Source organism: Denticeps clupeoides, chromosome 13 (assembly GCF_900700375.1).
Source record: "Denticeps clupeoides chromosome 13, fDenClu1.1, whole genome shotgun sequence".
In the NCBI taxonomy this organism is placed as follows: domain Eukaryota; kingdom Metazoa; phylum Chordata; class Actinopteri; order Clupeiformes; family Denticipitidae; genus Denticeps; species Denticeps clupeoides.
Genome location: NC_041719.1, coordinates 17,129,076 through 17,143,705, shown reverse-complemented (window position 1 = coordinate 17,143,705; position 14,630 = coordinate 17,129,076). Strand labels below are relative to the sequence as shown.

At 42.8% G+C, this 14,630-nt stretch overlaps 1 protein-coding gene across 3 annotated transcripts in view; it reads left to right on the top strand.

Moving 5' to 3' along the window:
• The window catches only part of oca2 (oculocutaneous albinism II), a 64,385-nt gene that overhangs the window by 36,018 nt on the left and 13,737 nt on the right, over positions 1-14,630 (top strand). For all 3 annotated transcript variants that reach the window (XM_029000460.1, XM_029000459.1, XM_029000461.1), the window contains 6 exons: positions 5,111-5,258; positions 5,677-5,734; positions 5,990-6,098; positions 11,748-11,875; positions 12,892-12,951; positions 13,558-13,662. In XM_029000460.1, the coding sequence (XP_028856293.1) occupies positions 5,111-5,258; positions 5,677-5,734; positions 5,990-6,098; positions 11,748-11,875; positions 12,892-12,951; positions 13,558-13,662 (608 nt within the window). The remainder of the gene's footprint in view (positions 1-5,110; positions 5,259-5,676; positions 5,735-5,989; positions 6,099-11,747; positions 11,876-12,891; positions 12,952-13,557; positions 13,663-14,630) is intronic.

The following is a 14,630-nucleotide window of genomic DNA, read 5'->3' as shown; positions in this document are numbered from 1 at the left end:
TTATACCACTAACAACACCAGAACAGCTTTTTAGTGCCTTTTCTGCTGTGCTTAAACTGACTTCTGTTTGAGCACCATCACACTGGTGCCCTGTGTCTCTCCAGACATCGAGAATATCAGAGAATATCAGCCTGGTTCATTATATGCATCCCAATGTCTGACCGGAGTGGTCACACACCCAAGAACATCGTATTTAGTCATCCTCTTACCATCAAGTGCTGACAAGTCTTTAGAATTCAAATTCTGTGGTCTGAAAAATTCTGTAGAATTGTGAAGATTTCTGTGCCACCAGCCATCTCTCCTGCTGCTTGGTGCTCAATGGCAGTCCAATAGTGAATCCATAAAACCTTCCATCCCTCCTGCCCAATGTCTTTTTTTTTGTCAGTGTTCAGGCAGCTCGATTCTTAATCAGGTTCTGCAGTTCTGGCCACTTCCTTTCCCAGGATAATGTCTAGTCAGTCAAAACAACAGTAAAAAAATCACATGCACTAAACACATGGATTGTTATCTTAAGTGAAAAGCCCAGATGTGAAAAGCCTTGTGGGTCCCTGTAGATGTTTGCAGCTCATTATGGGGCAGTGGTGGCCTAGCGGTTAAGGAAGCGGCCCCGTAATCAGAAGTTTGCCGGTTTGAATCCTGACCCGCCAAGGTGCCACTAAGTACCGTCCGCACACACTGCTCCCCGGGCGCCTGTCATGGCTGCCCACTGCTCACCAAGGGCGATGGTTAAAAGCAGAGGACACATTTCGTTGTGTCACCGTGTGCTGTGCTGTAGTGTATGACAATCACTTCACTTTCACTTTTCATTATCACACTGCAGCTTATTTTTGTAGGAAGAGATAGACACATTACCTGTGCTTTCCTTCGTTCTGCTTGTCCTCCAGTCCAGCTACGCTTCAGCAGGCAATCGGCACCACCCACAGTGCGCAAGTCCCACCCTGCCAAACGCAGGAGGAAACACGATCAATTCCTGTTGGTGCTGACCAGCAGAAGCTTTTGTGTGGAGGTGGCCGACTTGGCCACCATTGAACGTGGGCACTGCTTGGCCTGCTGCTTGGTGCTCAATGCCAGTCCAATAGTGAATCCATAAATCCTTCCATAAGAGAGAATAGCCTTTCCCATAATGCCCAGCGCTGCTCACCATGACGGCTACAACAGCTGCGCTAATATTGGTTCCACTGGACGCCAGGCGGCAGTCGGTAATTGGGACCATTTGACAACGCTGTGTTCTTCCGCTGCCAATTGTGTCCCCATTAAAGTGTCTTGCAGACCATTGACAAATGACGGCAGGGGGCAGCATGCACTTCGTTACCAACAGCCCATCATGCCTTACCCTAAATCATGGGGTTCATAGAACCATCATAGATCATAGAACATCTAAATCTTCCACCTGTTCATCTTTAAAACACTCACAACAGCAGAGCTTTTTCTGCCATTCGCATTTAGAACCACTGATTGGACACCATCACTCTTGTCTCTAATTTTCCAGAGAGCACCATTCAGTCAGTTTTACAGGAAACACCCTGCGGCCACCAGGGACATTTGTCAAAACAGCAAAGGTTTTGTTGAAAGAAAATAACAAACTTTTCATAACTACGCACAGAGGTTTTCTGCCTGGTTCCTATTATACAAATCAGCCTTGACCATCAGCTATGTAAAACTGTGGAGAATTGTACGAACACTCTCTCTACAAACAAAAGCACTGTATTAAAACCACTCCAACGTGATGTCACCTGGCTGACAGAGGCATGGCACAATAGAGGTTAAAAGGATGGGCAGTTTCTTATTTATTAACACCAGTAGATTACTATTGCAGTTACGTGTAAATATTGTATGTAAAAAAGGTACCAGCGTTACAGAGAAAACCAAAAATAAGAGAAAGGAGAAAAGAAAGAGAAAAAGCCAGGAGAAACAGATATAGAAGGAAAAGGCTCAGGAGCTGGAAGGCCCAGTTCCCGATGGAAAAGAAGACGGAAGCCCAGAGACCACAAGAGAAATTCCTTTTATACATTAACTGACACCCAGGAAGTTACTACAGACCAATCAGAATTTGATGTTTCTGTCTTGTCACGGCCCCAGTATCTCCCGTCTGAGGCAGACAAAGATAGCAGGCGATCCTGAAGCAAATGGCTGATGCTTCACACCTTTTGGTCGGGGGAAGGTTGCTAAATGCTGTAATGCCGTTTGACAAAGATATGGAGAACAAAGAGGTGATGGCCTCTCCTACAAGACAAAAGGCTGCAGATGTATCGTGGTCCTGCAGATCATTGACAGGGGACGTCACTTGATTATATTTTTCCGCCGGTCTCTGAGAGAGAGGTAGGGATGCACACGGCTCAAAAAATAAAGGGAACACTTAAACAACCCAATGCATCTTCAAGTCAAACCCACTTTTGTGAAATCAAACTGCTCGCTTAGGAAGCAACACTGATTGGCAATCAATTTCTCAGGCTGTTGTGCAGCGTGTTTGGCATTTGCCAGAGAACACCAAGATTAGCAAATTCGCCACTGGCGCCCTGTGCTCTTCACAGATGGCAGCAGGTTCACACTGAACATATGTGACGGAGGTGACAGAGTCTGGAGACACAGTGGACAATGTTCTGCTGCCTAAAACGTCCTACAGCATGAGTGGTTTGGCAGTGGCTCAGTAATGGTGTGGGGTGGCATTTCTTTAGGGGGTCGCATGTGCTCGCCAGAGGTGGTCTGACTGCCATTAGGTACAGAGATGAGATCCTCAGACCCCTTGTGAGACACAAATGCTGGTGCGGTTGGCCCTGGGTTCCTCCTAATGCAAAACAATTCTAGACCTCATGTGGCTGCAGTTCCTGCAAGACGAAGGCATTGCTGCTATGGACTGGCCCGTCCATTCTCCCAACCTGAATCCAACTTAGCACATGATGTAATCATGTCTTCATCCACCAATGCCACGTTGTACCACAGACTGTCCAAGAGTTGTCAGGATGCTTTAGTCCAGGTCTGAGAGGAGCTCCCTCAGGAGACCAACCGACACCTCACCAGGGGCATGTAGGGAGGTCATACAGGCACGTGGAGGTCACACTACTGAACCTCGTTTTGACTTGTTTTAAGGACATTGAATCAACCTGCAGTCTTTTTTTATACTTTAATTTTGAGCGTGACTCAAAACCCACACACCCATGGGTTAATGAATTTGATTTCCATCAATAATTTTTATATAATTTTATTGTCAGTGCATTCAACTATTTAAAGAACAAAGTATTTAATTACAATATTTCATTCTTTCAGATCTATGCTGTTTTTGTGTTCCCTTTATTTTTTTGAGCAGTGTATTTAGGCAGAATGTGGTAGCGCAATGATTTTCTTTAACTTCATTTACTTCACCTACTTTATTAACCTCATTTTATTTACCTGCACTGGCCATGAACACCCCACATGGAAACAGTTTCCCCGAAAATGGCTAAAGTGTGGTTTGAGGAAAACAAAAATTCTGATGACTTGTGTTTGTTGACGCATGTGTTGACTTGGCCTTCAAAATGTCCAGATCTCAGTCAAGCAACATACATACAGTCTAGTGGGGTCCATGCCTTGATGGATTGGGGCAGCTTTGGTGGCCAAAGTGCAACATAATCAGTATTAGGAGGGTGCTCGTAATGTAATGGCTGTTCCAAAACCTCCATGCCTTTACTTGACCCCTGTGCTGAGGGCGTTTTGTACATCATGAGTGGCGACTGCCTTGTGAAAATAGTACAACACTCATGCCACACTTACAGATTGTTACCGTAGTCACACTTGTTATGACGCCTCAGCAAATGTCACTTGTCTGTGCATGTTAAAATCGCTCCCAGCTAAATTTAGGGCGTGACATTAACTATCACTTCCTATGAGTTACAGCTTCAATTAGTGCAGTGTGGCAGTAAGTTTAAAAAGAACTTTGCAACTTGATCTTATATAGACACACACAACCAGTCAAAAGTTTGCACCTAAAAGCACCTACACATTTTTGGGGCTTTTTTTTTTTTTACATTATAGAACAAAAGTGAACACATGACTATGGAATAACAAACGCGCGGTTATGTATTAAACAAACTAATCTAACATTTGTGTCTCTCCAAAGCAGGGAGCTTTTTCTGTGATGGCAACATTTCACACTCACACCTTAAATTGGACAATGGGGATGGTTACCAACAGAGCATTAACATGAGAGAATGATGAGAAAAGTGTTCAGCATAAACCTTCAGCACTGTTGGAAACCAACTTAAGGAGATGGAGAGAAGACAATAGTGTGAATTCTACCATAGCAGTAAAAGCTCCTGATTTGGAGAGACGCAAACTTGACATTTGTTTGCTTGTGTCCTCACGTGTTGAAGGTTTATGATTCATTAGTTTTTTTTTACATATATATATATATACACACACACACACACACACACACAGTACAGGTCAAAAGTTTGGACACACCTTCTCATTCAATGTGTTTTTGTCATGTTGGCGTGCTGACGGGGGAAGGAAGCGCAGAGGTTGGACATAATGCAAACAACGATGTATTAAAATAAATAAACATGGCGTGATGGCCGAAAATGGGAAAAAAAGGGGATCAACATAAACTAACCCACGGGCGTGTGGCGATCGCCAGAACTCAAAACATTACGTAACACAAACAGTTGCGAGGTCCAAAAACAGTTGTCGGAGTTGCCGAAGGACAGAACCTCCTGTCTGGATTGGCCACAGGTGATGTCTTCCAGCTGACGCCAATCCTGACAGTTTTCTTTATTTTCATGACCATTTACGTTGGTAGATTCTCACTAAAGGCATCAAAACTATGAACGAACACATGGTACTTTTTGGTACTATATATATATATATATATATATATACACACACACACACACACACACACACACACTAAATAATGATAATGAACTAATGGTACAGTAATTCAGGAAGAAGTTTCTTTTTCTTTATGTCTATTGATAAGATAAGAGATAAGATAAGATAAACCTTTATTAGTCCCACAAGTGGGAAGTGCAATTTCCCACTTGTGGGACTAACAAAGGTTTATCTTATCTTATCTCTTATCTTATTGGAGTGTTACCTCAGGGATAGATGCTTAACTAGATTGTGCCTCCTGCAGAGCTGAAGCATGAGATCTTGGTGTGGCGGCAGACAGCCCAGCGCATCAACCCCGCCAGCCGCGAGGAGACGGCAGTCAAATGCCTGCTTATGCAAAAGGTGCTTAACCTGGAAAGTCTTCTCCGTAAGAAGCTGAGAACCTTCCAAAGGTATTTAACAGGCCTTCACTCACGTGCATACACACCAATGCACAGAGCACAGACGGGGACTCCCAGATGAACCCCTCCGACCGGAAAGCAAATGAGAATCACATGGATGCGTCTAGCTAAGCTGAATTCCATCAGTTCTTTGATGAAGACTGTCATTACAATCACACAGGGAGGTAATTTCCTTCACTCTAGCTGTTTTATGATTCAGATTTTCAGTATAATGTATGGTAACTTCAGCACAGTGTTTTAAAGTGCGTTAGAGGATGCAATTGTTTAGAAAAATGGAAAAAATAGACATAGCAAAAAAAAAATCTGTGATTCTAAAGGGTCTTTTCAGAGTTTAAATGTACTCTTACTTTTATTCAGGTTCCTCTGTAATGGCGAGTGGAAGGATTTATGTGTGTAATTTTTCTTATAGACAAATTTCGCAAGAGGACAAAAACTGGGAGAACAACATCCAGGAGCTTCAGAAAAAGGTAAGTACATTTTTTTGTCTTTTATGATAAAATTATCATTTATTTTCTACAAATAATGAATTTTAATTAATTCAATGTCATGCAAATAGGCACACACACAGCACTACACTTCACACCATCTTTAAATAACCTTTCGACCCTGGCAGTCTATAGCTGATGATATCTCCGTAATGAAGTCAGCATTTGAATTCCTCTCATTTCCATGCGGTTCATTTTTGGGAAGAATAATTGGTGTCGCTGTCCTTTCCCCTGCAGCACAGAATAACAGACAAAATCCTGCTGGTCAAGTGCACATCCGTCCTGGCCATTGTAATCTTCACGTTCTTCCTCAATTCCTTTGTTCCAGGCATTCATTTGGATCTTGGTAAGCAGTTTGTGCTCTTTTGTAATTATGAAGGGGTATTGGGTGTGCTAATGATCAGAAGCATTGTGTGTGTGGGTTATGGCGCACTTCCCCTCTTCATGTCTGAATAAAGGGCCCACAAAGACCCACAGACCCACCAGCATTGTTCTGCTTTTATTTTTACCTTGGGAGATAAATATTTCAGATGAAAATTGGATAATTAAAAAAAAATTACTCCACAGTTTACTTTGCATCAAAACAGGACGATTGCAGTGACAAGTTCAACCGCAGGCTACAGAAGAGGTGTAATTTACATAACCACTGATTCCTGTTTGCACTCTAATTCTCCATGAAGATTAGAAAAAATGTGGACCATGATCATTTGGCTGTTAAACACACAATGGACCTTCTGGAGCTAAATGCCATTTGTTCTCGGGAATTCAAAAGATGCTCAAAACAAGCCAAGCCAAGCCAGGCTGTGTCGAGCTTATTTGCATTTTTATTACAAATAGTACGGCACACGGCTGTGTCATGTTGTGCTCATTTTGAACTCTCGAAAGAGATTGGCCCTGTCTCGACACCAAGGAAAGGGAGGACCCTGGTGCAGGTCCTAAACATTGTGATGTGGGACAAACAAACGTAAAGGAACCTACTTTGAGAGAGAGGAAGTGAAGTGGCGATGGAAGTGGATGGCTCTTACTGACACGGGGACACTCCATACACTGAGGAAGAAAACACCAAGACAACATCATGCCACCAAGACCCTGAGTTACACCAACTCAGATTATGACCCTTAGAACTGCAGGCGCAGACCAATATACAGGGGCATTGGTAATCAAATGGTTGCTTGTTTGAATCCCAAGGTGCCACTGAGCAAAGCAACGTCCCCACACACTGCTCCCCGGGCGCCTGTCATGGCTGCCCACTGCTCACCAAGGCCGATGGTTAAATACAGAGGACACATTTCGTTGTGTCACCGTGTGCTGTGCTGTAGTGTTTCACAATGACTATCACGTTACACTTGAAGGTATTGGATAAGAGCACCAATCTGGGGTTTGTGCTTTGTTTTAGGTGTCAGGCGCTTCCGGAATTAACATTAGGTGGAGAAAGCATTGGTGATGTTGCAGAAGTGAGATTTTCGTATGAACTTTTTTGTTCATTTGCCATTTTGTAAACACTAACAAATAAGTGGTAGTAGCCTAGTGGTTAACAAACTCACCGACGACCCTGAAGTCCCAGGTTCAAACCCCACTTACTTCCCTTGTGTCCCTGAGCAATAAACCCTGGGGGGGACTGGCTGATAAATGCTGTAAATTGATACATGGCCATATTGTGTGTGTGACAAACGTAGCATAAAAATTGCAAATCCAATCCAATATTTCTGTCATGATATAAAATATTTTGATTTTATGTTTGACAAATCCATTATAACTTATGATTCAAACCAATTAAAAGCAGCTATGGGACAAATCAAAGCTCTTATAAGATTAAGGACTCTATTTTTGACCTGGTACTAAAGGTCATGTAATGAGACACAAACAGTTTCACATGATCCAATATTCTGGACTTGACTAGAGACTCTTAATTATTATAGTGCATCCAAAATGTCAAATTAAATAGAAGCTTTACCTGCAGTGTTTGAATGGTAAAATATAGAAGAAATGTTGATAGTATGATGTCAATACGGCCATGTAAGCAACTAATAAACATGTTTGAAAAAGAGAGCGATGAGAGAGCAGTGGTGGTATATTTCATCCTGTCTGGAAGCTGTTGGGTGCTGGGAAACAACACGTGGGACACTTTCAGACACTCTGCATCATAGAACTCTGCTTGAACTTAGATTGTAAATGAGCCAATCACAAGAGCCGTCTAATTGTACATTCGTTTGGATTGTTTTGACTGTCTGCTTTTCTCTGGGGTGTGTACGTGTGATTGTCATTGTGAAACACTGCACATGGTGTACACAACAAAATGTGTCCTCTGTTTTTAACCATCACACTTGGTGAGCAGTGGGCAGCCATGACAGGCACCCGGGGAGCAGTGTGTGGGGACGGTGCTTTACTCAGTGGCACCTTCACGGTACAGGATTCGAACCGGCAACCTTCTGATTACGGGGCCACTTCCTCACCTGCCACTGGCCACCACTGTCAAATCTATCCTCAGGATTTGAATAAATATATTAGAACTTCCATACGATTGTGAAGTATTTACAGGTGCATGTTTAAATTATCCAAATTGTGGAAGTAGTGTGTATTAGAGGTGTCAGTCATTGGCTCTGACAGAAATGTTTACACATCAACATCCATTTTGATAAATCCTGAGGTTGCGTTTGAGGATGCGTACTGTATCAATCAAATCAAGACGTTTCTGTCCAGCTATCTCCTCTGATCCATCTCCCCCCTTTTTCATCCCTCCCCAACCTCCATCATTTGTGAAATGATTTCCAAATTCTGCCTGAGGTGGAGAACCAGTTCTGCTCCATAGGTGGAGGGTCATTTGGAGGATTGACCATAAGTGCCATAATCTGCGGATGGATGCGTGTTTAAATCGTGATTTTTGCGTAATACCTGTTTGATTAAACTGACCACGTCTGAGCAGTCGCTCTCTTCTCCTGAAATAGTGTAGTTGGGCCAAGGGCTCCTTGGAATCAGTCCTTCTGGCTGAGTTGTAGCAGGGCTTAGTCTGATGGTTGTGCTTTTCTGAGTTACTTTAGAGAAATCTTTCAGTTGGCATTAAGGGGCCGGGCCCAAAACACTAAATATTGAGGAAGAAAATTGGAAGAAGTACTTAGAAATTATACTTACTGAAGTTTAACCTCTAAAAATGGGCAAAAACTCAGTCCAGAAGTATTTGGAATATCTTTTTTCTTTATTAAACACTGGAAAAGTACCAACTAATTTGAATTACATGGGGGTAATATTCAGTGAAATCCTTGTAAACATGTTTCCACTTCCATTTGAGTAGAACATTGTGTAGAAATGTAATAAAATACTAAAAACACTTGAAAACTAGATAAAATAAATACATTAAAGCTGCACCTGAAATTAATTTACTTTAATTTAATAATAAAAATAATTGATTTACAAAAACATTGTAACTTATTACAGTTACTTGTCATGCACAAAGAGCGTTCAGTGTACACAGTTTCTTTTTAATAATAAAAAAGGTGAATTTCATGCCAGTGGGGGCCTGCATTTGTGCTCTTCCTTGAAGGGCAGTGGTGGCCAAGCGGCTAAAAAAGTGAACTCATAACTGAAAGGTTGTGGGTTTGAATCCTGAAGTGCCACTGAGGTTCCCTTGATCAGACCACCCCACCCACTCCCTGGGCAACTGTCATGGCTGCCCACTGCTTACCAAGGGTGACGGTTAAAAGCAGAGAACACATTTTATTGTGTCACCGTGTGCTGTGCTGCAGTGTTTCACAATGACAAATCCTACTCACTCAAAAGAGGACATTCGCTGCTAAGAGGGCCATATGACCTTGGAGAGACATTGATTAGGCTTTTGACCCTGAATGATATTTGCAGATAAAATGTTCCTATGGGGGGTGTTTTGGTTGAATAAAGAAGCCAGAAGACATTGACATGCATAGCTTGCATCTCACCGTAACTGTTCAAACATAATACCTTGTAAAACAGCACAACATGTCCAACTTTATTCACAAAAGTCACTTCCCCTCATATTCAGCAGCTGTATGCCAAGATGTGCCAATTTCCTCTAGTTCCAACACTTAAATATATCTGCACAAAAGTGAGACGACAACCTTCACTGACAGCCTGCACTCGTCAGCAAACCCTTTTATACTGCGAGTACAAGCCTGACTGCTGGCTGTCATATTCCATTTTTTTTCCTATGGAAAATATCCAAAGCCAATGCCTGTCAGTCATCTGTCATCGTGCTTTTTACATCACAATATTTGAGTCATAAATTTTCTACAATTGTCTACAGTTGACATTTTATTTTCCTAAGACTGAGTGTGTGGACCAGTATCCACTGGCGATTGAGCATCACAACTGGAACAGGTCTTGAGGAATCAGAGCACCTCAAGGAGAGCTAACCCAATTTTAGTCCGATTATTCATCTAGCATTAGCATGTACTCAAATCCGAACGTTTGTTATTGATTGGAGAAAGGTTTGTTACTGGTAGGCGGAATAATTGCACTTCAGTCCAGGCCAAACAGTTACTGTTCACATCAGCTGTGATTTATATTGTGTTTAAAATCGATATGGCTGTCGTAGCTGTTCTAATGGTGCTGAAATGATGTTCTGGGATGGCTGATATCGTGGCCGTTGAAGCTGAAAATGGGGCTTAGAAAGTACATTCATGTGAGAAGTTATCCCGCACGCAATCGAGCTGTGGCTCTTCATGAAACGAGCAGTAGTGTGGAGCGATCCCACTTAAGCAAAGTTAACATGATAGCTGGGAGGTAGAGCGGCTGCAGTGCTGTTTAACCAGGAACAGATGGGCCTACGCTGTCTCCCTCTGAATTCATTAAAAGGCTTTAGTATCCGAGGGAGAATGTGGCCACCAGGGAAAGTTGCGCTTCCCACAGGGTGCAGTCTGTATACACTACCGTGCAAAGGTTTGGGGTAATTTCAAAATTTCCATGAAAAAAGACAACATGAAATGGGTTTGAATAGAATAATAAAAAAGAATAATAAATAGTCATTGACAAAGATGTGTTGCTTCCAGTTTTCAAATCCAGTTTTCTAGTTATGAATGGAGCTTTTAAAGTGACAGCAAGTAGGACGTTCCGCTGGAACTGATTCACTGGAACTGATTTCACCCCATTCATCAACAGCCATTTCCGGGAGTAATTTGCCATTTGATCCACCAACTACCCTTTCTCTGCCTCATGACCAACACCAAGACTTTGGGTAAAGGTCTGAAGATTCTGCACTAGACAAATAGCCTGGCCTAACAACCCCCTGCAAGGTACTCACGCTGTCCTGCTCCAGAGTAAATAGTAAAATTAAAACTTTAGTCCTGTCCTAGTCTGGACAATAGCTTGTCTAGACCTGACTAGAGACTCTTAATTATTATACTACATCCAAAATGACAAAATGTCAAATTAAATAGAAGCTGTACATGCAAAGTGTTTGAATGGTAAAATATAGAAGAAATATTGATGGTATGATGTCAATACGGCCATGTAAGCAACTGATAAATCTAAGTCTGTTTTTTGGCTGCATGCCTGCAACATATCTAGGTTAGTGAGGATCCAGACAAACCTATATTTGATGCCCATTGTTCTGAAGGCATGTCCAAATGACAGACTGTGTGCTGTCAGATGCTCCCATGTTTGTTTCGGATGAGCCGCTAATGGAGATTCGTTGCTTCTCCAGCAGGAGTGTGGGCAGATTAGGTAATTTTGTGTCTGTGTTGGTGAGGTAGGGGCTGATTGTGGACCCGTGAATGCAATGTCTGATTAAGTGCCACCGAGTCGCCTGAATGAAGTGATTATCATGATTATGTGTGTGAGTGAGAGAGAGAAATTAAACTGGTAAATTGGCCTAATGCTATTGATTCCTAATGACATTTTATTGCGCAACATGACTGAAAGCAGTTTGTGCTTAGAATGATGTAAGTGGAAATTTGACTGATTGGGACTGTGTGTATTTATTTTTCATTTGTAGTCTCAGGGTCTGACCTGTGGTTTCCTTGTGCAGGCTGGATTGCCATCCTTGGTGCACTATGGCTGCTGATTCTTGCAGACATTCAGGACTTTGAGATCATCCTCCACCGTGTGGAGTGGGCCACCCTGCTGTTCTTTGCTGCACTGTTCGTTCTGATGGAGGTATGATATGCATGATAGGGATGAGACATGATGTATCATAATATGTATACATTTTTATTACACTAAATACCATGACTGTTCACATATATCACAGGATTAAACATAAAACACAATTCTCACCACTTTCATTCCCCCCTTATTCCTTATTCATGCTATTGATGACATTTGCTCATTAGAGTGCCCTGGAGCCTAGGCGTCTCTGCGTATGAACCCACAATCTGATATCTGTGCATTCACACAAAAGTTGTGTTGTGTCCAGTGTAAGCTGAAAATTTGAAGTATAAAAGTTTAATTTATAAAGTCTAATGAGAAATCAGATAGGCCAAACCCATATTTGCATTTACATTAAAGTATTTATCAGATGCCCTTATCCAGGGCAACTTACAATACGTACTTACAGAGACCGTCTCCCTGGAGACACTCAGGGTTAAGTGTCTTGCTCATGGACACAATGGAAGTAAGTGGGGTTCGAACCTGTGTGACCCACTAGGCTACTACCACACCGCAGCTCCATGTTCAGCATGTGGGAGAAACTGACACACGGTGCTACTTTGGATGGAACAAATGGCTTTAAAAGAGAAAAGAGGCTCAACAGAAGCCTTGAAAATAGTGTTGTGTGTCAGACAGTAAGCTGCGTGCTGAAAGCGAGCATGTCAGCGAAAGAAGAGCTTTTGTTGGCTGTTTGCTCTGTATTTTTTAATCCTTTGTTAAGTGTGAAATGCACTGAACACACAAACACAAACACCAGCCTGGAGACCACAGGGGAACTGTGGTGCACAGCGAAGATAAGCCGCTTGCTCAGTGGTGAAGCCTGAGTGCACAGAGGTGCCCGGGGCGACTTCGAAGTCCTCAGAAGGTGGAAAACAAGGGTCCCGTACGTCCAGAATGCAGCGTCAGTGTGGAGGCAGAGGAAATCGGGGGCCCCTGAAGTGCCTGTGGCTTGTGTTCTCGGTGCTGGTTTTGCCCCCCTTCTGTGGCATTCGTATGGATTTTTATTCTTTCCCATTTCTTTGCAGGCTTTGGCCCAGCTTCAGCTCATCGACTACATAGGGGAGCAGACGGCGCTTCTTATAAAAGTACGTTTTTCTCCTCAATAAAGTAGCCTTCATGTGCTTTATTTGCTCAGCCACTGCATTGAGACCACTCTACCTGCTCACAGAAAATGGTCATTTAATGTGCAGCCATCCTTTAACGTTACGACTGATATGCACACATATGGCAGGTACATTCGATTTTTTAAAAAAATTGAAATAACCTCCTCCATGATGGTTACATGATTAGCTGCATAATGTAATCTCTGGGTGTTTGGTGATGGTCTGGGAATCTCGGGCTGATAAACATGTCAGCTCCTGTTTGGCCTCAGGGCCTTTCGCTTATGGGGTAATTACATATGACCGGGGGGCCACTGTGACATGCCTGCATCCGCCCACCTCACCCCCCCTGTCCCCAAAACAGCAGGGGACGAGCAGTATTTACACATTCAGACAGGTAGGTTTGCTCACAGTGAGGTCTGTGAGTGTCTGCCATGTCACCCTCTATCCCCTCACGCCACCCTCGGTCCCGGGCAGCTGTATGTGTGGGACGCTGGCGCGACGTGTGCCGTCCTCTGATCTGCTGCGTGGCTCTGGACTGCCATGGCGGCTCCTCCAGTGACGGCTTTTTATGGTTATCGTCCCTCCCAGGCTGTACCAGAAGAGGAGCGCTTGGCCGTTGCTGTCATCCTCGTCATGTGGGTCTCCGCTCTGGCCTCCTCGCTCATCGACAACATTCCGTTCACAGCCACCATGGTAAAGAGGAGCTTACTGCCTCACACACACACACACACAGAAACACACAGAAACACAGGAACGCCAACACTGACACATGCAGGCCCAGCTTGATCAATTTTCATTTGATCAGACATTCATTTCATATAACATATTACACGATGTTAAAAAATATAGAGTTGAGAGTTATGACGTGGATAATTGAACTTGTGAAACTTAAAGCAGAAGAATTATGATCATATTTATAGACAGTCGCCAATAAAACATTTGAACAACGCCTTATTATAACCACTCGTTTTAAGCTCTAACTTGTCTTTCAACCCATACAAACCCATCTGCTTCTTTCCTCCATATGGCTGCGTCCTTCACATTCCTACATGTAGATATGACCTAAATGGCCTCCAATGTTTTCTACCCAGTGGATACAAAAATATGTGTGATGTTTACTATGTAGCCACAGTTCAGTGACACAGCTGATGTCTAAAAATATGAATGCATGTCTTGTGTCTGTGACTGCTTCTGTGTATGCGTTTTGGCCATGTGTGAGAGTGTAAACATTAACTTATTCCATAAGAGTGAAAGGTACACAACATAGAACTGATTCAAATGCTCAGACAATCTCACGTGTGTGTTGGTACCCGGTCCACACCGTGTGGCTGATCTGCTGCGTTCTTGCACACTGGATCTGGATCCGCCAATGTGGCAGTGTGGGAATGGAACATCCTGGACAGCTAAATGCCACTCAGGCTCATCATTTGTAGAATTGTTTGTTCAGTTCATCGTTCGCAAAAAAAGATAAAAAAAAAAAACATTGCATCAGTGTTATATGGTAACACATATGGCACACTACAGCAACATAAAATCCACATTCCCCACTTTCATGAATTTTTTATTCAATATGTATTTCTATTATTATTCAAATCCATTATGCATTTTTCTGTCGACAATGACTATTTCTCCAACTTACAGCTAAGGGTATTTTTGTCCTT